We start from the raw sequence: 25,673 nt of genomic DNA, 5'->3' as shown, positions 1-25,673 counted from the left end.
TACCGTAGAGATATTTATAAGCATTCTGATCAGCTGTGAACTGATAACACAAAATTATGCTGTTTATCAAGCTTTCCTGGAAGTTATCAGAGGAAGTGCTTTTAGAGACCTAAATTGTGAAGATCAATAACTTAGAATAACAGTTCGCTGTTACTCACTTTGTGGTAGACAGTAGCAAGTGCAGCAACTGAATCTGTTAGCTTAGGCCAGAAGCACACAGGGATTTTGTATGAACACAGCCGTGTGACAGATGATTTTATCCACTGGATTCATGTATGTTTTAACATGAAAATGAAAGGAGCACACAGGAAAGTAGCTTCTTATCTTCCCAGATACAGCCTCCCAGAGTGCCTCTGCTGTGCACTGCAGCGAGCTGAAGAAGTCCCGCAGGTAACCATCTCCTCACCGGCAGCCTAACTGAGAGTGCATCTCTATTTTGTCTTCTCACTAAAAGCTTGCTTATTGACCTCCTCCTTCCCGCCTCCTGTGTTTGGACTGGCTCTCAGACTTGCATCTGCTATGTTCCTAGCAGCAACTGCAAGATTCATTTGCTTCTTTTTCTCCTGCGATGTATTGCTGAACTGTTAAACTTAAGACGCGGGCTGTGTGTGTCAGTGCTCAGGTTGGATACACACTCGTGCACACACATCTTTAGTCAGGAGTGTTTGAAATTTTCCAAATAATGATGTGTATGCCCTGCCCCTCATCTTGCACTGCCTAACATTTAAGCTTTGCTTATTAAAAATTATTTGTTTTATGCATTTCTCTTTAGATTGTAAGCTCTTCATGGGCAGTGGTCGTATAAACTGTTTATCATGTATGTAATGAATATGTAGTAAATGTGTGCTTGGGATGTGGTTCAGGGGTTAAGTGTAAATAAAAAAGTAAATATTGATCAGAAAACAATTACATGCAAAATGATTCTAGTACTAAATCTTTCGATTCAGTACTCAAAGATATGAAGTGTTCTCATTTTTAAAAAAATTTTTAAGATAAGACATTTTTGAAATTATTCAGACTATTGTGTATTATTCTGCTTTATAATAACACATGAGACAAGGTCATGGGTCAAAATGGAAGCATCAGCTGGAGAAATCCAGACTGAAGACTTGGCATTCATTGTCATTATGAAGTTGCGGGGGCAGGTCTGGGTTCCATCCTTATTATTGCCAAATCAGAAGGTTTTAATTCAGATGTCTGAAAACCCAGGGTAATAAATCCTGTAGGACCTCATAATTGTTGTGCACAGTAGTCATAGACAGGTGCATCTTAGGTCCTGATCTTATTATATTCTGAAGAAGCATCAGATGTGCTACTGAGATGTTATTTCAGAAAATGGCCATGCTCTATTTAATAGGAACTGAACTTAGGACAGTCTTAAAAGCAATGTTTAAAAGACTTAAAAGTTTATATGAGTTTAATTTTGCATATTGTGACTACCTATGTTATAGCTTAACTTTTATTTGTTTGTTTTGTTTTGTTTGTTTTTTGGGACAGGGTTTCTCTGTAGCTTTGGATCCTGTCCTGGAACTAGCTCTTGTAGACCAGGCTGGCCTCAAACTGAGATCTGCCTGCCTCTGCCTCCTGAGTGCTGGGATTAAAGGTGTGCACCACCACTGCCCGGCCATTATAACTTAACTTTTAACCTCTACACCAACAATATTGCTTTTTCTTTCTCATTTAAACAGGACCCCCCCCCCCCACCAGTCACCCTGGTGGTTCTTTCATTTTGAGTCCTCCACTCTGTTAAGTCCCCTCTGTTCATTTTATATTTTCTTTTGGGGGGGGGGGGGCTAACGATCTTTTTTCTTTTTTTTACATTGATTTTTATTGAGCTCTACATTTTTCTCTGCTCCCTTCCCTTCCCTGCCTCTCCCTTCCCCCCTTCAGTTCTCCTCCAAGGTCCCCATGCTCCCAATTTACTCAGGAGATCTTGTCTTTTGCTACTTTCTACTTCCCATGTAGATTAGATCTATATAAGTCTCTCTTAGTGTCCTCATTGTTGTCTAAATTCTCTGGGATTGTGGTTTGTAGGCTGGGTTTTTTTCTTTGATTTATGTTTAAAAACCACCTATGAGTGAGTACATGTGATAATTGTCTTTCTGTGCCTGGGTTACCTCACTCAAAATAATGTTTTCTAGTTCCATCCATTTTCTTGTGAAATTCAAGATGTCATTATTTTTTTCTGCTGTGTAGTACTCCATTGTGTAAATGTACCACATTTTTCTTATCCATTCTTCGATCAAGGGGCATTTAGGTTGTTTCCAGGTTCTGGCTATGAAAACAAAGCTGCTATGAGCATAGTTGAGCACATGTCCTTGTGGCACGATCAAGCGTCCTTCGGATATTTACCCAAAGTGGCATTACTGGGTCTTGAAGAAGGTTGTTTCCTAATTTTCTGAGAAATCACCACACTGACATCCAAAGGGGCTGTACCAGTTTGCACTCCCACCAGCAATGCAGAAGTGTTCCCTTTACCCCACAACCTCTCCAGCATAAGTTGTCATCAGTGTTTTTGATCTTGGCCACTCTCAGAGTTTTGATTTGCATTTCTCTGATAACTAAGGATGTTGAACATTTCCTTAAGTGTCTTTCAGCCATTTTAGATTCCTCTATTGAGAGTCCTCTGTATAGGTCTGTACTCCATTTTTTTTTTTGTTTTATTGGATTATGTGTTCTTTTGGTGACCAATTTCTTGAGTTCTTTGTATATTTTGGAGATCAGACCTTTGTCTGATGTGGGCTTAGTGAAGATCTTTTCCCATTCTGTAGGCTGCCGTTTTTGTCTTGTTGACCATGTCCTTTGCTTTACAGAAGCTTTTCAGTTTCAGGAGGTCCCATTTATTGATTGTTTCTCTCAGTGTCTGTGCTGCTGGGGTTATATTTAGGAAGTGGTTCCCTGTGCCAATGCGTTCAAGTGTACGTCCCACTTTTCTCTAAGGTTCAGTGTGGCTCGGTTTTATGTTGAGGTCTTTGATCCATTTGGATTTGAGTTTTGAGCATGATGATAGATATGGGTCTATTTTCATTCTTCTACATGTTGATATCCAGTTATGCCAGCACCACTTGTTAAATATGCTTTCTTTTTTCCATTAGATATTTTTTGCTTCTTTGTCAAAAATCAGGTGTTTGCAGATGTGTGGATTGATATCTGGGTCTTCTATTTGGTTCCATTGGTCCTCCTGTCTGTTCTTATGCCAATACCAGGCTGTTTTCAGTACTGTAGCTCTGTAGTAGGGTTTGAAGTCAGGGATTGTGATGCCTCCAGAAGTTCTTTTATTGTACAGGATTATTTTGACTATCCTGGGTTTTTTGCTCTTCCATATGAAGTTGAGTACAGTTCTTTTGAGGTCTTTGAAGAATTTTGCTGGGATTTTGATGGGCATTGTGTTGAATCTGTTCATTTTATATTTTCTTTGACATCATATTCTGCATAATCCCAGCACTCAGGAGGCAGAGGTAGGTGGATCTCTGTAAGTTTGAGATCAGCCTGGTCTACAGAGTGAGTTCCAGGACAACCAGGGCCACACAGTGAAGCCCTGTCTTGAAGAACTTTTAAAAAAAAAGTTTAGTTTCTACTCAGTCTTTAATATGTAGTTAAAAGTCAGCCAGGTGTGTACAGTCTGTGGTTAGCAGGAGCAGAACCATTTTAAATTGGCAGTGAATGGAATTGCTTATTTTATTTAGTTTTTACCATCTTGAGGTCTCTCAAGTCATTTCATTTAGTAATACAAGAATAATTAACCAAGTAAGCATTGAAAAACATTTATATATGCACGTTTTCCCTTTCAAAATTGTGTGTGTGTTTGTGTGTGTCTGTTATCTCTGTGTGTGTGTGTGTGTGTGTGTGTGTGTGTGTGTGTGTGTGTGTGTGTGTGTGTATGTGTGTGTGTGTGTGTGAGCACTGGCCTCTACCACTCTCCCCCTGTCTCCTGAGAGAGCCTCTCACTGAATCCAGAGTTTGCTGTCATAGCTGGGCTGTGTGGCCCGTCAGCCCTGGGGAGTCTGCTTACCCCCTCCCCGCTGCCATGCTAGCTTCAGTTTTTACATTGGCGCTGGGCATCTGAACTCCGGTCCTCATGCTTGTGCAGCAGGACCTTTGCCCAGCAAGTGTAACTAGTGAGGTCTTAAATCTTTCCTTCTTCCCTGTAGGTATTTAAAATATATTAGCTAGAATTTTAGATGCCCATATCATGTGTTTATAAAATCTCATCTAATGAGTGATATATAATCTAAGTCATGGCTTTACTTGAAACTTGAAGTTATTTTAATTAAGAAGAAATTTCTTAAAATGCAAGATGAGCCAGTGAGATGACTCTCGATGAAACCCTTGCTGTAGCTGAGGGGATCCTAGAACTCACGTGACGGGAGGCGAGAACTAGACCCACAGAGTTGTTCTCCATACACGTGCCATGGCATTATAGTACCCCATTCATACATGTTTACATACATAAATATAAAAAACATAAACTATAGACTAGAAGGGCTTGGTAAGAACACACAGTGAAACTCACCTAATATAAATATTTGGCAAACAGACTACTTACCTAATAAATTTAGTAGCTTAGTACATCAAAAGTACAGTGATAGTATTTGATACTAAAGTAATTAGTTCAAGGTTTGGCCAGTTCAATATGTAGTCTATTAAGGCCTTTTTGAATTAGCTCATACATGGAGGAATTAATTTTAAGAATTTAGTTTTTAAATACTATAAAGGTACATTTGGCTTTTTAAGAAACACGGTTACAGCTCAAGCCATGGAAATAATGCTTCTCTGTTTCCCTTTAGCTCCTGGAGCCCGTCTGCCACCAGCTGTTTGAGCTCTATCGTAGCTCGGAAGTCCGGCTCAAGAGGTTCACGCTGCAGTTCCTGCCCGAGCTGATGTGGGTTTATTTGCGACTTACAGTTAGCAGAGACAGACAGAGTAACGGCTGCATTGAAGCTCTTCTCCTAGGAATTTATAATTTGGTGAGTTGAAAGTGGTCATTTATGAAATTTGAAATATTGTTGAAATCCTCTGAAATATTTGAAGATTGTTTAGAGAAAAACAAATTGAAATGTCTGTTGAATAATTTTTGCGTCGAATATAATAAACATTTTTTAGAAATGTTTTTTATAAATTTGATGAAGTCATAGTTGATAACACTGTTAGATCAGATGACTTACGTCAAAGCATGTTTTGAACCAGTGTTTATGAATCCCTTTTTCATAACTAACAAGTTGAATACTGAAATGAGCTACCTGCTGTAGGGAAAATTTTCAACTTCAGAAGACATAGTCATAGGTGACTAACAATGGAGAGTCGGTGTAGAAAAGAACATGAGAAATTAAATATTAGCCAAAGTTACTACAGCTTTCCTTAGGAAATGGTATCTGAAGAGGAATACTTTTGATCACTTTGTACTGTCGGGGCTTCTGTGGCTGTGCTGAGGAGGAGAGGGTCTGTTTCACCTCACAGTGTCTTGTGGTCATCATCCAGGGCAGTCAGGGCAGGAAGCTGGAGGCGGGAACTGATGGAGCAGCGTGCTGCTTACTGGTTTCTCCTCAGGGCTTGCTCAGCCTGCTTCCTTACAGTGTGAATCACCGGGGAAGGGCGTGGCTGAGCAGGTGTCTCTAGTAGAGTGGTAGAACTGAATCTTTTCGTAGATCTGTTTTTAAATGGGACCTCAGAAAACTTAAAGATGTCTGGCTTTTTTGTTCGTTTGTTAGTGAAAAGCTAACCCAGTTGTTTTTGAGACAGGGCCTGGCCTTGAATTTACTATGTAGACCAGGATGGTCTCAAACTCACAGGGATTCTCCTGCCTCAGTCAGGTGCTAGTGTTCATAGTATGCCTACTATGCCCAAGTGATTGGGATTTTTTGTTTTTTTGTTTGGGCTTTGTTTTGGTTTTGTTGTTTGAGACAGGATCTCAAGTATTCTAGTCTGGCTACAAGGTTTTTATACCTGAATCTGACCTGTTAGCTTCTGGTGAGCCCAAGCCCCAGGCTACAGGTTTGCAGCACCGTGTCTGTCTCTGACTGTTCTCTGACTTAGATTGTCCTGTACCGTGGGGTCCAGTGGGAACATCTGTGTGGGTTCCATGCCAGCTGCGTGTTCCTTAGAGCAGACAGCAGGCGCAGCGGCGGCAGCAGCAGCAGCTCCTCCTGCTGGTGTCTGAAGAGAAGGACTGACACCTGAAGATTAGAGAGAGGAAGAGCATCTGTGTTCCTGTGTTTGTTTCAAGACTGGCTTTCTCTGTCTGCCTGGCCAGAACTTGCTTTTGCTTTGTAGACCAACTTGCCTGGCTACAAGTGTTTTTTCTTAAAAAAAAAAAAAAAAAAAAAAAAAAAAAAAGCCAGGTGGTGGTGATCCTTTTATCCTAGCTCTTTGGAGGCAAAGGCAGGTGGATCTCAGTGAGTTCAAGGCCAGTGTGGTTTACAGAGCAAGTTCCAGGAAAGCCAGGGCTACACAGAAAAACTCAGTCTGGAAAAACTTTTAAAATCACAGAAAAGAATGGACTTGTTGACTCATACCTTAATACCAGCTTGGGAGTCCAAGGCAAGATTCTGAGTTCCAGGCCAGCCTGAACTACGTAACAAGTCAGGCTGCAGGAGTACAGTGAGACCCTTTGGGTGGGGGCAGCGGGTATAGCGGCACATATTTCTGACCGTTCTACACAGTAACTGAAGTGCAAACCTGAAGTCTGCCAGGAATACGTATTGTGTTCTGGGTGCCCTAGGCTACCGAGTGAAACCTTGTCTCAAACAAACAAGAACGCAAAAGAGTTTTCACAACTCAGTAGAAATTATATAAATATAAGTCTTATTTCTTAACCACTTACACTAATATTGTCAGCATGGAACTCATTACAGTTTGGTAGTTTATTCTGATTACTATAAATTTCTTTTAATCAGTATTCATTCTTAAGATGTTTTCACCATGAAAATGGTAAGTGCTGTGCTAATATTTGAATAAGTTTGCTTATGGTGATCATAAACAATGTACACTGTAACCATTCACAGTGTAGATGTATCAGAACTTCACATGCATTAGAAATAAATGTAAATTCTCTCAGTGACAGCTCAGTAAAGCCGGCAAACAATTCATTATATTATAATAATGTGTTACTTCAGTAAGTGTGCGTCTCTTGGTTTTATTTATGTTTTGATCACCCATATTTCTACTGAAAGGTCTGATCAGTATTAGATTTTGCCCTCTAGAATCTAATCATGTTGAACCTTCCTTCTGTGTGTACCCACCTTTGCCTTTGCTGTTATGTTGGAATCATGTGGTGTAGTGTGCGCTCAGTGCCTCCGTGGGGAACAGCTCCACCACACACATCCCGCTTGCTAATAAATTTGAAAAGGTGTGAGAGGGTAATACTATTTTCATGTGCCATTGTTTCTAAAACTCCCCTGCAATTACCAGTGGTCTATTCTGTTAGTTAAGAAAGTAACTAGACTTAACACTTCACTATTTTGCACATTTGCTGTAGGAAATTGCGGATAAAGACGGAAACAACAAAGTGCTGTCCTTCACCATCCCCTCCTTGTCCAAGCCCTCCATATACCACGAAGTAAGTAGTGCTGGGAGCCTGGCGTGTTTCACATTATGTTGAGAGAAAGACGAAAGACTATCTATTGCCAGAGGTAAAGATTGTGAGTACTTTTTTGTTCTGTCTCTGTTTTTGAAACATGATCTTTCGTAGCCCAGGCTGGCTCCAAACGCACCAAGTTGTCGAGGATGACCTTGCACTCCTAAACCTGCTCCTGTCTCCCCGTGACATGCCAGGTCCCTAATACATGGTCCTCTCCTTTTGGTTGTGAGCTCAGATGGCTCATTGGTTAAGAACACTGACTGTTCCTCCAGAGGACCCATGTTCAAATCCCAGCACCCACATGGTAGGTCACAACCACCTGTAAGTCCAGTTCCAGGTTCTCTGACACCTGATCTACAGAGTGAGTTCCTGGACAGGCTCCAAAGCTACAGAGAAACCCTGTCTTGAAAAACCAAAAAAGAGATAGTATATCTCCTATTCAACCAAGATTCATTTTAACATAGAATAATAATGTTTCTGAGTAATAGATTTTAATTAAGTTATTTGTATTGTGTTATGAAAGAAAATGACTAGTACTGACAATAAGTCCGACATAGAAAATTGAATATTAAAGAGGTTTTTATCATAGTCTCAATACTTTTTATTTTGTATAAGTAGTTGTATTGTGTGTTCTGGAATACAAAACAAATACAAATGTATTTCTTTCAAACCTAAGTGTTTTAGCAGCTTTTCTTTTTCTTAAATGCAGAGTAACTCCATAATATTTCAAAAAAATGAAGTGATATATTTCAAATTTTGTGTCTTCACATAATTTCCAAAAGAAAGCATAAGACGTCATTGAACAGAAAAAAATTATTTCAAACTTCATTTTATTTAAACAGAATTAAATACGATTACATGATACAAGTTTTTTACTTCATTTTGGGGACATTATCTCATGCTATTCCTTATTTTTTGTAGCCCTCGACAATCGGATCCATGGCTTTAACAGAAGGGGCATTATGTCAGCATGATCTCATCAGGGTTGTTTACAGTGATCTTCATCCTCAGAGAGAGACCTTCACTGCGCAAAACCGGTAATGGTCAAAGTGCATAGTGGGGCGGGTGGGATGGCTCGGGGTAACCGCTGGCTTCTTTCCCAGAGGACCAGCACCTGCATGGTAGCTCACAACCATCTGCAACTCGGTTCCAGGGGATCTAACATCTTCTTGCTTCCACGAGCACCAGGCATGCTTGTGGTGCACATACAAACATGCTGGCAAAACATTTCCACACACAAAATAAATCTAAAATAATTTTTTAAAAACTACGTAATAAATAATGTAAAAAAATAAAAATAAAAACTTCACAGCAAGCCGGGCGGTGGTGGCGCACGCCTTTAATCCCAGCACTCGGGAGGCAGAGGCAGGCGGATCTCTGTGAGTTCGAGACCAGCCTGGTCTACAAGAGCTAGTTCCAGGACAGGCTCCAAAGCCACAGAGAAACCCTGTCTCGAAAAACCAAAAAAAAAAAAAAAAACTTCACAGCACTGGGTGATGGAGGTGCACGCCGTTAATCCCAGCATTTGGGAGGCAGTGGCAGGTGGATCTCTGTGAGTTCGAGGCCAGCCTGGTCTACAGAGCGAGTTCCAGGACAGCTAGGGATGTTACACAGAGAAACCCTGTCTCAGAACCCCCCACCCAAAAAAAAACCTATCCAGTGGTGAATATCATCCAAGTCTGAAACCTGGTGGGCGCAGTGCGGTGGCACGGCGGACAATCCGCGCACAGTGTGTGTGGCGGGGCAGAGGTGAAGCACAAGCAGCAGAAGGTCGTGTAAAATGTGAACTTCTTTATCAGTACTATGGCTCCACCACTCCTCCCCACCTCTACAGCTCTTCCACGTCCCAAGTTCCTAATCTCTCATTATTATGTTATTTGTATATACGTACGGATGCATGTGTGTATGTGCCCGCGTATGTATAATCTGCTGAGTATTTGCTTGCATATACACATATCCAGGCCTGCCCACTGGGAGCTTGTCCGTGGAGAAAGCTGGCTGTTGCTCACACAGCGTTGTTTACAACCTCCTCATCTCGGGTGCTACAGCAGGCCCGTCAGCACCCTTGTGGTGTCACCGTGTCATCTGTAGCCAGACGCTATGGGGTAGTTCATACTCTGCTAAACAAGTTAGTATAGCCAGTCAGATATGTGCCGCAGGACTGGAGCGGTGGCTCAGCGGGTAAGAGCACTGAGTGCTCTTCCAGAGGACTGGGGTTCAGTTTCCAGCGCCCACACGGCAGCTCACATCTGTCTGTAACTCCTTTTCCAGGGGATCTGACACCCTCACGCAGACAGACATGCAGGCAAAATACCAGTGTAAAAAACTAAAGAAAAAGAAAATATTGATGACAGCAAGGGCTGTGGTTCATAATAAGAATAAAACAAACTGTAGAGGAGGTTCCTACAGTCACCTGATTAAGAAGAAATCATGAGCTATATACTAGGCATGTTAAAGCCATTTAGTAAGTAAATCGTTTACTACTGTTGCTGATAGAAATACGTGTGGTTTTGCTGTTGTTGTTCTAGGTTCGAGGTCCTGAGCTTCCTCATGCTGTGCTATAACTCAGCGATTGTGTACATGCCGGCCTCGTCCTACCAGTCTCTGTGTCAGATGGGCTCCAGGTGAGGACGGTGGTCACGATCATTCACAGTCATAGGGTCATCCGGGAAGTGCCCTGTCTGCCCGGCTCTTTAACGTCTGCTGCAAGAGTAGATACGTTCTCAGGCATGAGAATTATTTTAGTAGTCAGAGCCCTGGCTTCATCTGCATAGGGCGGGTTCACTCCCCATCATCCACACAGTGGCCTGCAGCTCTGCTTATACAGACTACATGTTCCCGTGTCCTCTCAGAACGCTGGTGCTGCACTGACATACGCGCACATACATGTGCAGACAAAACATTCACACACAGATACACATGTGCAGACAAAACACTCACACACAGATACACACGTGCAGACAAAACACTCACACACAGATACACACGTGCAAACAAAACACACACACATATATTTTAAAATGATAAAAAGATTATTTTAACATTCAATAGAATGTTGCCTAGCTGAACAAGGGGCAGGTCACGTCCACTAAGTCTAGGATCGTTAATCAGCACACCAGACTGCTCCTGGATGCACTGTTCATGTGAATTGTGTTAAGAATGCCAGTCTTTCCCTCACACGGTGCAAGATGACCTTGAACTCCTGACCTTCCAGCCTCTACCTCCACTGGGATTATTGGCTGTTCCTTTATATACTTTGTCAGCTGTTGTCTGATGTGGAAAAGATGGTAGTGTGTCAGTTATCTGTGCGATGGTACGAGTGGTCTTTATTACTGCACAGTTTCTAAGACGTTGGGCTCAACTGAAATTTAAATATCTACGGTAGAGAAATACTTAAGTAATACAGATTGGTTCGGTGTCACAGAATTTCTGTTCTGAGCTTATATAGTCCAAGCGACTTTTGACTTCAGAAAACTGAGTTCCCTTCTCCTCCCCACAAGAGCTAAGTCATATACAGTTCTAGCCAGGCAGTAGTAACACGCCTTTACTCCCAGCACTTGGGAGGCAGAGGTAGGCGGATCTCTGAGGCCAGCCTAGATCTCAGAGTATTCCAGGACAACCGGGAATACACAGAGACCCTGTCTTGGTGGCGGGTGGGGATCATATCCAGTCCCTTTCTTTTGCTATGTAACAAATTCTTGGTTCAGCCAGATGGCTCAAATAGGTAAAAAAGCTTGCTGAGAACCCCTAAAAATGTGAGTTCAGTCTTCAAAACTCAGAACTCCAGAGCTGGGTGCAGGGACGCTGCTGCTGAAGTCTAGTGGCAGAAATAGCAGTGGAGGGAAGAACTGAGTTTAGAGCTGTCTTCTGAGCCACAAACATATTGAGAGATACATATGCACATGAAATCTTGTCTGGTTTTTTGAGACAGGGTTTCTCTATGTAGCTGTCCTGGAAACTCACTCTGTAGACCAGGCTGCCCTCAAACTCACAGCAATCCACCTGCCTCTCCTGAGTGCTGGGATTAAAGGTGTGCACCACCACTGCCTGGACAAAAGAATTTTTAAAAAGAAAAATAAGTTCCCACAATTTTCACAACTCATAACATCACACATTTATTATTTCGTAGTTCCTGTGAGACAGGCATGGCTTGTCTCTGCTTGGGGTCTTTCTAATTTTTTATTTAATTTTTTTCGTTTTGAAGATAAGCGTCTCACTGTGTGGTTCTGGCCTGGAATGAACTCTCTATATAGACCAGACTAATCTCCAACTCACAAAATCTGCCTACCTCTGCCTCCTGAGTGCTGGAGTTAGAGGCGAGTGCTGCCCACCACACCTTTCTGAAAAGACAGAAGGAACTGTATTCTTACCGTGCTTTTTGTCAGAATTCTGTTCTATAGTTGTGGGATTATAAATTTCTTTATCTAGTTGGCGGTCGGCTGGAATCCATCCTCACTTCCATACCACATGGGCCTCTTAACATGGGCAGCCTATGACATCACAGCTTGCTTCTTCAAAGCCAGAGCATCCAGCATGATTTGTTCTTTAGGAGTAGTTATAGACATAACGTACACACAGTGTGAACCCTTTCGCCTTGCTGCACTGCGCTGGCGAGAAGCAAGGCATGTGCTCCACCCTCAGTGGGTCAAGGAGACTCAACATAAATATTGGGAAGGAGAGCTCGCAGGGATGAAGAATCTGTGAGAAATCTTGGGTTCACAATGCTCTGTGTTCCTGTTCTTGACGATAACGAAACTCAGGCAGAAGTCTAGTCTAAATTACTTTGAGTTTACAGTTTATCTTAAAATTTAATGTATTATTTTGTCCCGTTTACAGTATTAGTGGTAAACAAAGTCTTACCTCTGATGTAGAGTCTTGTTCCCTGGAGAACTTTCAAAAGCTTTGTTTTTAACTGATATTCAACCTTTTCATCTTTCTTAGTAGTTGTAGGTGATTATTTCTAGTGTGTGACTATTGAGATGATAAAATCATTGGATTATTTGAAGCACATAAAAGTATAAATACCATACTTAAATGAGTAAATGAGCAAGCTTCACCTTTAATAGTCTGGCTTTTGTTTTAGTGGTAGACTTCTTCATAGGTGAGGCTGGACTCAAATTTGTTGGGTGGGTGGGCCATGCTGGCTCCTTTTTGTCTTCAGTGCTGGTATTAGAAGCATGTGCCAGTAGTTTTACCATTGTAATGCTGTTTTCAGCGTGAAGTATTTGTATTCATTATATTCTGTATATGTATATAATTTTTAGTTGATTGAGTCTATAAGGCACTAATTTTTTTCTGAACTTACCATTATAATTAACCTAAAATTTGATATTAATGTTACAACACTATAACTATATATTAAGATAGAACTTTTGAAAGCATCTCAGTGAAACGAAAGGCAGGCGTTTATGATATTTTGACCAATAGTAGCTTCAATGGTCTTTGTTGTCTCTGCCTACAGAGGTAATAGCATAGTCTGTTTGGTGTCGTGACCACTCTTACACCCCCTTAAAAGAGGACCAAAGAGTTCATTTAGCATCAAACTGTTATGTTAAAATTAAACATAATGGACAAGGACACACTGATATATAAACAACATGTAGAAGATTCAAGGGCAAGCTTGGTTATAGGAACAATAATCCCAGTCTTTAATCCTAGCGTTTAGCGACCGAGGCAGGTGGACCTCTGAGTTCAAGGTTAGTCTGCACTGCACAGAGAGTTCCAGGCCAACCAGGGTCTCAAAAGGAAAGAAGGAAAAGTACAGTTCATGCTGCCAAGTAGCTACCAGAAGTCCTTGGTGTGCAGTACCTGGGAACAGGTGCTGCTGAGGTGTGGAGAACAGACTTTGCTGTTTTGAGGTTGCTAGTGGTGGTTCCATTGTGGAAGGAACAGCCCCACTGCTGTGAGACTCACCAGTCCCGGTGCTGGACTACACAGCAAAGAAAATGAGTAGATAACAATTGTGCACATTTAATTGTGATTATAATTGTGGTCTCACGAGCAACAGTGTTTTTCTGTGTCTGTTTTAAGATTTATGTACTATCTAGTAATTCTGTACTACAGTTTCGGATGGATAAAAGCTATGTTTGTTTATGTTTGAGAATAGGTACAAAGATGTCTGTGAGAGAGATTGTGCTGTTTGGGGAAACTTGTTACTTTGTGGAATACATGCTTTATGAATAAAGGCATGCTTTAAAAAATTGAAAACGAAGTGTATTCTACAGTTCATGACTCTGGCGCTTAGCAGGCATCAGTAGCTGAAGGGTGATGAGTTCACTATGTGATCAGCCAATCAGGAAGTCATTCCTAACTACTGTCTTCCAGGGTTTGTGTGAGTGGGTTTCCTCGGCAGCAAGAGAAGCAGTGGAAGGAGCTCTGCGGCCGGATCGTGCTGGGTCCTGAGTTCATGGTGCAGCTTCTCACAGGCGTTTACTATGCCATGTGAGTGGGAGAAGACGCGTAATTCTCACGTGGGATTTTCCTTCTTTATCAGACACTCTTCTGCTCTGAGATACGCCTGCTACCTTGTTTTTCTAATAGTGTCTATCTAGTACTTTTAACATAGCTACTTAATCTCCTATATGCAATCTGTATTATTTCTATATAGTTCATTATGCTTATCGTGAATACTTTAAAGAGATTACTCTGAATAGCAATACATGATAAAATCCAGTTTGTTTAAAGAAACTTAAACTACTTGAAACATAAGTTGAAATCTTCATTTTGTTGTAAGTAAATATAGGATAATTCAGAAATGAAATTTAAAATGTAAGTTTTGTTTTATAACTAAAGAAGTAGAACTTGGAACCTTTTTTTTTAAGTGCTGAAGATCAGAGATATCTATTAAAAGTACTAAATAGCTGGGCAGTGCTGGAGCACACCTTTAATCCCAGCACTCGAGAGGCAGGGGCAGGTGGGTCTCTGTGAGTTCGAGGCCAGCCTGGTCTACAGAGTGAGCTCCAGGACAGCCAGGGCTACACAGAGAAACCCTGTCTTGAAAAGAGAAAGAAAGAAAGAACGTACTAAATAGTGCATCCCACAGGTATAATGGACAGTGGGACCTTGGCCAGGAAGTACTTGACGACATCATTTACAGAGCCCAGCTAGAGCTCTTTTCTCAGCCACTCTTGGTAAGTCGTTTTTCATATTGTTTTCCATGCTGAATAGAGGTTTGTGTAGGTCCTAGTTCTGGGGGTGTGTTGACTCTTCTTTTTTGTTTTCCGAGGCAGAGTTTCTCTGTAGCTTTGGAGCCTGTCCTGGAACTCACTCTGTAGGCCAGGCTGGCCTGGAACTCACAGAGATCCGCCTGCCTCTGCCTCCCGAGTGCTGGGATTACAGGCGTGCGCCACCACCACCTGGCATGTGTTGACTCTTCTTAAAGCATGTGGTCAGTGTTGTCACGGGGCAGAGGGCAGGGGCGGTGCTGAGATAAACTGGAAACATGATACATCTTGAAATCCGTAAGAACAGAGAAGACCAAGCTGAGCATCGTAGTTTACAGTGGAATACCAGCACACGGAACAGGAGATTGCCATGCAGTGCGGGAGGGTCTCAGCTACACAGCGAGCTCCTGGCTATTCCAGATCTCCACATAAACATGTAAATTCTAAACTATTTCCTTTATATAGGAAAGTTATAGAGCTGGGTAGTGGTAGTAACTGTCTTTAATTCTAACACCCAAGAGGCAGAGACAGATAGATCTCTAGAATCAAGGCCAGTCTGGTCTACAAAGTGAGTTCCAGGACAGCCAGGGCTATACCCAGAAACCCTATTTCAAAAAAAAAAAAAAATGTTGTACTGTCCATGGCCTGTGAGCCACAAGGGGTCGCAGAGAGGAACAATGGTTGTTGAAATCCGTGGGGCACGCTGAGTGGCCCTGCCCGTCACTGGCCCTGTCCCTTGCTGAACACAGTAGCAGGAGAGTTGCCTCTGCATTGGGAGAGATGGCCTCACCTCTCACCATGGGCATGGGAGAGCTCGCTCTGCCCCTCGACGGAATGGGGCCATCCCAGTGGCCTGGACCAACCAGCTCAACTTGTACCCAGACCCACATTATATATTCTTTTCAGCAGGCTTTTTAAATGAAAATTCATTTTTAAAATGTGAGTCATATAACACACTGGATTCTGGAAGTTGCTGAGTTTCAAAAGGAAAGAGTATTCCAAATAAAAATGTTCAATGTTTGTACTAAGATATAAAACAAGTTAGAATTCCTGCTTTTTCATGTGATAATAACAGAGAACTTAACCTGTGGTAAAACAGTAACACGTTTCTACACTCCTGCTGAAAAGAATATATAATATTGATAACAGCTGGGCAGTGGTGGCGCACACCTTTAATCCCAGCAATCGGGAGGCAGAGGCAGGCGGATCTCTGTGAGTTCGGGGCCAGCTTGGTACAGAGTGAGTTCCAGGACAGGCTCCAAAGCTACAGAGAAACACCTGTCTCGAAACCCCCCCCCCAAAATAAAAAATATATAATATTGAAAATAAACATTTCTGACACATGTGCTTTTATATTATACTACATTGTATATTTGTGGATGTTCAGAATAATGGGAACATGCATTATGGAAGAGGTAAAGTAGTATTTTGGTTGTAAATCTGTACAGACTGATGTTATCGCTTTAGGTCGCCAATGCCATGAAAAACTCGTTACCTTTTGATGCACCTGATTCTTCTCAAGAAGGTCAGAAAGTCCTTAAAGTGGAAGTCACTCCGACAGTGCCGAGAATCTCTCGGACTGCGATTACAACAGCTTCAATCCGTCGTCATCGGTGGAGGAGAGAAGGTCAGTACAAATCCGTGGCTTACTCATGGATTCAAATAAACTTAGCACTGTTTGTACAAAACCCGCTAATGCTTGGTATTAATGAATGCTCTGTGTACTAGAGTAAAATAGTTTCATTTAAAAATGGTACTAGCCATGTGATAATGCTTAGTTATTTTGATGTAAAAATGTCTGTTTATAAAGTAGAAAGATGTTAGGTTGTTCTATTAATGTTAAAACGAAGAATAAGACCTAGGTAAATTTTGTCTTTGTTTTTTAACTAGTAATGAAAATCGGGGACAGTGTTGCTTTTAAACTTAGCTGGGAAAAGGTCCACGTATGAGCACTGTGGGAGAAAACCATGACTGGTCCAGCTGACTGTGTGACACACGCTACCGCAAAAGAATTGGTTCTTACTTTTGGATTTTTAAATTTGTTTTTCCTTTTTTTTCCCCTAAGAACCGAACCCAGCAGTATTTTATGGACATGTTCCTGAAGAGTCAAACTGTCTTGCTTATGGGACGTCGTCATTTTTAACGATCCCTATTTTTCTGCCCTATTCATTTGCGAACCTCACATTATTCATCTGCTGCCTTATGTGTGTGTGAGCTGTGCACACACATGTAACTATAGAGATAGTGTTTGTGTTGATATCATATCCATATGTACGTGCTATCTGCCGGGGTCAGAATGCTCAGAAGAGGACAGAGCAGCACAAAAGTACTAAAATGTTATATGTTGAATCCCAGATGGCTTTGACTTCTCAAACGAGGCTGACTCGAGTATTCCCGGCTCCCCGATCCAACACGGCTCCACTGACCTAGGGATCATACGTGTGCGAGAGGGGGAGGTGCGCAGGACCCCTGAGCATGGCTCGCCGGAGCCCACCTCGGCAGCAGCCACCACAGAGGGTAGGACAGAGATGAGGAGGCAGGAGTCAGTGAGGCAGTTGCTGGAGGAGGACCTTTCCGTTGTAGTGTGTGTCTCCACTGCCCTGGGTGTACTAGCTCCTCTTTGCAAAGCAGCCCTCCTCCCCTGTGCCTAGCACCAGGTTAGGTGCGATCTTCAGTTGCCATTTGTGCTGGCCTGGAGTCTGCATCCCTGTGTCACCAGACAGCAGCTTGGCATGGCTACTAACAAGGCAGGGCCTTGATGAAAAGTCTGCAAACGCTTGGAGGCTTTCATTACTGAGCATGTTTATTCTAACACAGGAAAGAATGCACCAATGGTCATGAGCCTTACTTGTCAGTACTTACGTGTACACAGGATGGTTTCTTCTGTAAGTCTGTGAGGAGAGTTTTAAATACAAGTCCACTTAAGAAACCGAAGTAGAGCTGGCCCTGACCTGTGTTCCTAGGGTACCTCCCTTCTCTGACAGCGCTGGAACTGGCCAGCTTCTCTAAGTTCCTGATAAATCGCTGACATCTTCTCTGTGACTGCTGTCCCGAAGTGTTGTGCCCTCCATGTGTCTATGAATAATGATAGCCCCAGACGGATGAAGTGTGTTGTTTGCAGGTTGTGAGCAGAGCAGAGCTGAGCTTTGTCTCTCCCGTGTAGATTTTGGCAGATAGGAGCCCTGTGCATGGAACGCCACAGGAGTTAGCTTTGTGGAGAGAGAACTGTATAGCCCATAGCCCCTGGAGGACTACCGTAAAACCACACTAATACATCTCTGAGTGCCCTGGAAAGAGACCAACTCTTTATACTTAAAGGTCAAACACATAGAATATTTACTTCTACCCTACGGAAGTATCTTTCTCTTTGGTGTACTAGAACTTGGAGCATGCTCAGTAAGACTCTCAATGTACCCTCGGTTCCTCTCCGTTTGCCCAGATTGTCGATACTTCATGTAACACTTCTGCATGTGCATGACCCGCTGCCCCGAGGCGGTCCTGCTGTAGAGACCCCGCCTTCCCTTCTGGTCTTTTTCCTGTCTCTCTATCTAACCCCAGAGTGGATCCAAACTAAACAACAATCTATTTTTCATTATTGATGACTAAATAAACCATTTTCTGTTTATGTAAAATTACTGTTAGGATGTTGAGAGTTATTTGTGCTAAAAATAACACCATATTGACATTGGAATTCTTGCTGGTGTGACACTAGGCTAAAACATTACTTCTAACTCGCAGTCATAGGCTTTGAAAAAGGAACCAAAACAGTAATTCATCTTCAATGTTTGGAATAGTGTGCAGGGGTGCATAGACCAAGGACAGTGAATAGTTTCTTTAGCGTGCTTGAAGCTGGGTGTGGTGGCGCACACTTCTGGTCCTAACTGAGGAGACTCAGCCAGCCTACACTCTTGTACTTCTAGACCAGCCAGAGCAGACAGAGTCAGAGAGTCCCTGTCTCACAAAAGGACAAGATAATTTTATCTCTTAACCTGGGGTAGTTGTGGGTTTAAACACGTTCGTAGGTGCAGAAGTTAGGGAGCGTGCTGTGCACAGAAAGGTCAGTGATGCCCTTTCCAGCTGTGTGGTGTCTTGGAGTCACGCGTGTTTTCACCTACAGAAAAGCTACAACGGGAAGCATGTTCTGAGGCTCAGTTGCGTTTTACTTCCCTGGGGGTTTCTGTTGGTGGTGGTTTGGTTTTGGTTTTTCGAGAATGGGTTTCTCTGTGTAGCCCTGGGTGTCCTGGAATTCTCTCTGTAGACCAGGCCGGGCTCATCAGAGATCCATCTGCCACCACCTTCCGAGTACTGGGATTAAAGGTGTGCACCACTACACAGCATCCTTCGAGGGTTTTTAAGACAGAGAGAAGGAAATTATTTAATATTTATGAGAATTTTGTTCATCCACTAAAACCCCAAAGCTTTTATTATCACATATATAATGTACTCTAAAGTAAAATATATTTATAGTAACATTTTTTTACAATAAAAATGTGTTTATTATGGTAGGCAAAATTGTTGAGTTGTTAAAGGTGTTTGCCCTACAAGCCTGAGGATCTGAGTGTGCTGTAGAACCCGTGTGCAGTTAGACAGAGAACACCAGCCCACATGTGTCCTCTGACCTTCACACCCACAGACACAGAAGACACTGATACAAATACAATCAATATAGTAATAAAATTTTAAAAATGCATTTGTTTACTATATGTTTAAATTCAAGGAAGACTTTAAGATACTGCCTGTGATTTATGTATGATCAGTGTTGTATTAAACTGAAATAGCATTTCTGGTACATGAGTAGCAGCAGAGTCTCCTGCATGGTGCTTCTACGTTATCCCCCTCTCACGGCCAGACTGCTTGGGCGCCAGATCTGCATGCAGCAAGATTCAGACCAACACTGAGTCTCTCAGTCTCCTGTCCTGACTACTTAGATAAGCTCAGTCCAGTTTAACATTGATAGTTCTGAACATTTGGAATTATTTATACTACTTATAAGTCAATTATTAAAAGCGTGGTGCTCGGGTCTCCTGCAGGGGCTGAGAGAACTAGTGTCAGTTGCTTTCTCTTTTTTCTGTAAATGGATTTCCACCTGGCTTTGCATGGTGATTTAACATCAAATCGCTGTAGATATTAATGTCTGTATTTACACTTGTATACACTTATGGAACAAATTGTCTTTTGCTTTAAGGATGCCTAATTTGATTCTTTTTTAGAAGTAAAATCCATGTGAAGAAATGTAGCTACAAAATGCTTTTATTTTCCCAGGTACTATGTTAAGTAGAAGATTATGTTTGAATATGTACATTTTGCTTAGGTAACCTGTATCTGAAAGTAGTATTTAGATTGTTCTCTAACATTTTACCTTAACTATCATGTTAATATCTGTTTTATAGATTCAAGTTTTCTTTCAGTCTGAGAAAATGTTTTCAGTTTTTGAAAGAAGAAAACATTAATTTTGAGACTATTTGATCATACCTTTCAGTAACAGAATGGGGCTGTCTGGAAACTGCAACCTCATTATATTACACATGGTCTGCATCTCACAGAACTCCAGAGGAAGATTTTTTGAGTGCAGTGTCTGTGAATGTGACTGCACTCAATCTCCTGTCAAGACTGTAAACTGTGCCGGGTGGTGGTGGCGCACGCCTTTAACCCTAGCACTCAGGAGGCAGAGGCAGGCGGATCTCTGTGAGTTCGAGGCCAGCCTGGTCTACAGAGCAAGTTCCAGGACAGCCAGGGCTGTTAAACAGTGAAACCTTGTCTCCAAAAAAAAAAAAAAAAAAGTAAACTGTTAGGAAATATAAAATATAGACAGTAGAAATATCTCTGCTGGTCCCCTTTGCCACCTCACAATCAGTATGTCCTTTATGCTGATTGACTCAGGAAATATGGAAATCAATGTGCAGGGTGTGTCCATGAGACAAGAAGGGATTGTAGAGTTACCAAAGCAACATCGTTTCTTAGTTGGCAAATTTAGTAGATAAGAGAAGGAAATACTATTAAAAAGCTGTATAAATGCAGTTAGCTGCCAAATAAATAATGCATTTTTATTGTAACTGAAAAGGTTTGGCCTGTAGGCCTAAATAACTTGGGACAGTTCTGGGTAACTGAAATTAGAAGAGAATTCCTGTTGTACAAACGAAGAACGAGTTTTGTTTTAAAACATGTAGATACAGTGACTTCAGGTGGATAGCAGTGTGTTTTTACAGTGTTGTATTTTAGTTTTCTGTGTCTAGATGTTGACAGTTCACTAGTTAACGTTTGCGGGTAGTTTCCCAAGATCAGGACATATAAAGATGAAGCCGATGTTAATTCTGCGTGGAGGTTTACGACTGGAGGTCACTACAGATGCAGTAACATTGATGAGAGCAGGTCAGTGCTTTGTGCCCATCCCGCTGTTGCTGAGTCTGTCTGGTTTCTTGTAGGTGCTGAGGGTCTCAATGGCGGAGAGGACTCTCTAAACGTGAATGATGCAGACGAGGGATTCTCATCCGGGGCTTCTCTCAGCAGCCAGCCACATGGGACCAAAGCGTCGTCCTCGACTCAGAGGGGAGGAAGCTTACGGAAAGCAGCCACTGGGCGATCCGCCAAAGATAAGGAATCCGCGTCTGCTGGCAAATCCAGTGAGAGCCCCCGCGATTCAGTAGTTCGCAGGCAGTTTGTACAGCCAGCCGATCTTAGTTTAGATTCAGTGGAGCTGACGCCGATGAAGAAACACCTGAGCCTGCCTGCCGGCCAGGTGGTGCCAAAAACCAATAGCTTAAGTCTAATTCGGACAGCCAGCGCTTCCTCGAGTAAATCGTTTGACTATGTAAACGGCAGTCAAGCCGGTACCAGCGTCGGGGTCGGCACTGAGGGCGTGACTAACCTGGCAGCCACAAATGCCAATCGATACTCAGCCATCAGTCTCCAGGAAGACCGGCTAGGGCGTGCTGGTGAAGGCAAAGAGCTCCTCAGCCCAGGAGCCCCCCTAACAAAGCAGTCTCGATCCCCGAGTTTCAATATGCAGCTAATATCCCAGGTGTAGTTCTGACGTCCCCGTTCCTCTTACCTTTTAAACGGAACATTTCATTGTGCGAGACCCTTCATCCCACATTGTGAAGAAGCGTCCTTGTATCAGATCTGATTTAGCGTAGGTATCTCCACACTGTATTTTGTATGGAAACAGCAATAAGGTTTTCTCCCCCCTCCATTTTCCTCCACCTATTCCTTGTAAATGTGTTTGTGAAGCTGTGTGAGATGTTTGCCTTTTCCACGCCTTCCTTTCTCCTTGGGTAACGTGCAATCCGTCGTCGGCTGATGGGGACTGAGGAGGTGGTGGAGGAAATGGTGTATGATCCCTGTGAAGTGATCCTTTGGCTTTTGTTTAAAAACAAAACGGGTTTGTTCACATAATCTATGGAACTATGAAGATGACTGGATCATATTTTTTTTCTCTCTTAACCAGGAGTGCCTCAGAGATTCTGCTATGACTTCGGACTTCTCTGAGTCTGTGCAATTTTATAGTCTTGAGAAGCAGGGGAAGGTGGTAGACGTCTGCAGTGTTTCATTAAAGTGAGGCTCGCTGCCCCCTTTCCTTGATCCCAAGATCATAGATGTTTAGTTATTGAGGCATTTAGTCAACTTGTGAGCACCGACACCGGAGGGTGAGGCTCTGAGTTGATCGTGTAATTAATAATGCACTTTCTCAATGGCTCTGTAGTCAACAACAACATGTCTTCCCTCTTCCCACAAGGACTTAGGGACATTTCTGCCCTTGAAGTTTGAACTAGCAAATCAGAGACTCCAAGGGGCATGTTCTATTTCCTGGGAATGATTGACACTTTGGTGCTGGGGTTTCGCGGGGGGAAGGGTGCTTTGTTTGGTTGCGTGAGAGTGTCTGTGAGGTGAGGCTGTAACTGTTTCCTTCTCTTCCTTTGTGAGTTGATGGTGACTGAAGTAGGAACCGTGCGTCTTCAGGTAAAGAGGGGGATTTCTCGGTCCACTCTCCGTGACGTCAGGCTATCGGAGAATCCCTCTCAGCTGCTTCCCAGATGTACCTAAGTTCAGTCAGATAGTGGATGATAAAGAAGCCTAAAGTCCTGAGATCGTATGCTCCGAGGACATACACCAGGGACAGATAATTGGTTGAATACACTGATGCTTCAATGTGACTCATTTTTATAGAACATTTCTACCAGAGGGCACCGACCTGATGTCTCCACAAGGATCACACTGCCTTTGTGTTTAATGCAATTTGTGCATCTTCTGAGTACCTGCAAAGTTTCTCGTTTTTATAAAACTTTGAAATCATGCCAGTAAGCTCGATGTTGAATGTATGTAAGTAGCATTTCGGGACTGCTAAGAGGCTACAAAATGCATTATTGGTTCAGTTCTTTTGTTGTGATTTGGTTGGGAAAGACTTTCTTACAATCTCTTCTGGGTCTCAGGCTTTGTTTGAAAAAGAAGGGAATGTATTGGGATTTTGAAAATCAGTATTGTGTCTTCAACTGCTGTCCATCTCAAAACCATGAGTTACACATACCCTTGTACATGTAGACATTTTATGTATTATTGTGAAAGAAAAATATACTGCCTTTATTGAAAGCAAGTGTTCTCTGAATTGACAAAGTTGTTTTATCTCTATTTATGGTAGAATTTGATAAATTAACCAGGAAAACGCCTCTCTACTTTTTTTCGCACGTAAACCACCATGACTTTTGGAGAGTCGTCTGTGTGTGTGTGTGTGTGTGTGTCTGTCTGTCTGTCTAGGGGACCTCGTGTTAGACTATCCCTGATTGGATCTGATGGTCTACAAACTGGAAAACTAGAACCGCAGCGATTATTTACATCATTGCCAAAATTTGAGGAAAAGCTAAGAGCTGAAACGTGATTTACTGATTTTTACAATATGATATGACATGGTGTGATGATGCGCAGCTGTCACAGACACATCTCAGTCCTGTCTACTCTTCACTGATGTCACGTAAACTAGAAAGTCATAAAGCAGTGGAAACTGGAGAAGGGAACTTTTCCTAACATACTAAACAGAAGAGGTTTCTAGGGCATGAAGGACGGTGTCCGTCACCGTACGGCAGCACGCGTGTGGAAGGTGTCCGTCACGGTACAGCAGCACACGTGTGGAAGGTGTCCGTCACGGTACAGCAGCACGCGTGTGGAAGGTGTCCGTCACGGTACAGCAGCACGCGTGTGGAAGGTGTCCGTCACGGTACAGCAGCACGCGTGTGGAAGGTGTCCGTCACGGTACAGCAGCACGCGTGTGGAAGGTGTCCGTCACGGTACAGCAGCACGCGTGTGGAAGGTGTTGGTCACCGTACAGCAGCACCCGTGTGGAAGGTATCAGTCATTGTATGGCAGCACGTGTGTGGAAGGTGTCCGTCACGGTAGGGCCCACGCGTGTCGGAGGTGTCAGTCACTGTACGGCAGCACGCACCTGGTTATGTAAGAGGCTGGTGGTCCCAAGTGCACATATGTTGGCATCTAAATCAAGCATTTTAGTTAAAGCATAAAAGAATACCAAAAAATTTGAAATCATAGCATAAACTGTAGTAAATACAAGAAAATGTGTTTTAATTAGAAATATTATAACAGTAATGTTGGTTTTAAGATATTTTCCGTGTGTGGTGGCACACACCCTTAGTCCCAGCCCTCTAAGTTCAAGGTCACCCTGGTCTAGGGAGTGAGTTCCAAGAGCTACACAGAGAAACCCTGTCTTGCAAAACCAAAAGGAAAAAAAAAGTTCCTCTTATGAAACTTTCATTTATTGCTATGTATATTTTGCATATACGTATATATGACCCTGTAACATCTGAATCCTGTTCTTTGATCTGTGGTTCAGTCTCAGTAAAGAAATCCCTCATTTACACTTTATAGCCATGGTCTTAGGTAATAGTTCAAATGAAATAAGTTAAACCGTCCAGTTTTCTAAGACTCTTTCTAATTGCTGTGTGTTTCCAGCATCTGATTTAAAATGGTTTTTGTTCAGTTATACAGAACCTGTTACACGTCAGCCAGAAGTATCCATTCTTTATCTTTAACAACCTCCCATTGCTGCTTCTCGGCTTCCATAAAACTTCACCCCACTAATAGAAAAACCGATCGGAGCCATCTGCGCCAGGTCAGATTAAAGGAGTTCTTCTGTGTGACATTACATTAATGTTACTTATAAGAAAACTAAAATGTACAGCAGAAAGGTAACTTAGAAGTAGGCTTTAAAATATGAAAAGATATTAAGAAGCCAGGGAGGTAATAGCTGTCATCTAAAGTCCTGTTCCTTTACTAACACCCTCCGGTTTCCAGCTTGCTGTTCTGTGCCTGTCTGATGCAGATCAGAATTGCTGTGTTAGCTGCTCTCTCTGCCATACACACACCTTCACCATTAGGAAACTGAGGCACAGAGGCTGTGAAGTAAGGTCCATAGCTAAGAAGCAGAGCCATAATCAAACCTTGTCCCTGGTCAACAGCATAGCCACACCCCGATGCCTCTTGTTACCCAAACTCGGTAAATGTATATACGATACTTTTCCGTTTCTGCAGTTCCTCAGTTTCTGGTCTAGCAGTTGGTGAACACATTAAGGAAAGTATTAATTCCAGAAAAGAATGTAAAATAATGCAGATGGAGATATAGTGCTCAAACACAGACACCCGTGCAGCACGGGATTCTTTTCTAACGTATGCCTTATGCCTTCTCTGCCACACAGCAGTTAAATGCTGCCATGTTATTTGTGCTTGTGGGGATTTGTTTGGCTTTGATCAGTGTTGTAACGATCTGAAAGTGAGCTTGAATCAGCCCGTTTTCAGTCTCCAAGGACACTGGAGGAAAGCAAAGTAAAAATAAACTCGATCCCGTTCAGTCCTAAGCCGGAGAGACGCTGTTCCTTACTGTGCTGATGATTCCATGAGCAGTGGCCTCCGTCATTTATGACATAAACTGTATG

The 25,673-nt window shown here is 42.5% G+C and overlaps 1 protein-coding gene across 5 annotated transcripts in view; it reads left to right on the top strand.

Annotated features, from left to right (window-relative positions):
* Positions 1-23,326, top strand: part of Fam126b (family with sequence similarity 126 member B) — a 45,919-nt gene extending 22,593 nt beyond the window's left edge. For 4 of the 5 annotated variants that reach the window (XM_038315184.2, XM_038315187.2, XM_038315186.2 and 1 more), the window contains 9 exons: positions 4,788-4,967; positions 7,475-7,555; positions 8,498-8,613; positions 10,105-10,200; positions 13,901-14,017; positions 14,619-14,706; positions 16,207-16,366; positions 17,095-17,256; positions 21,162-23,326. In XM_038315184.2, the coding sequence (XP_038171112.1) occupies positions 4,788-4,967; positions 7,475-7,555; positions 8,498-8,613; positions 10,105-10,200; positions 13,901-14,017; positions 14,619-14,706; positions 16,207-16,366; positions 17,095-17,256; positions 21,162-21,763 (1,602 nt within the window). In that variant the 3' untranslated portion in view covers positions 21,764-23,326. The remainder of the gene's footprint in view (positions 1-4,787; positions 4,968-7,474; positions 7,556-8,497; positions 8,614-10,104; positions 10,201-13,900; positions 14,018-14,618; positions 14,707-16,206; positions 16,367-17,094; positions 17,257-21,161) is intronic. The other variant, XM_038315188.2, reaches the window with a different exon arrangement.
* The last annotated feature ends 2,347 nt before the right edge of the window (positions 23,327-25,673 follow it).

Source organism: Arvicola amphibius, chromosome 18, assembly GCF_903992535.2.
Source record: "Arvicola amphibius chromosome 18, mArvAmp1.2, whole genome shotgun sequence".
In the NCBI taxonomy this organism is placed as follows: Eukaryota; Metazoa; Chordata; class Mammalia; order Rodentia; family Cricetidae; genus Arvicola; species Arvicola amphibius.
Note: the sequence above shows the minus strand (reverse complement) of the source record. Positions and strands in the feature narration are given on the sequence as shown.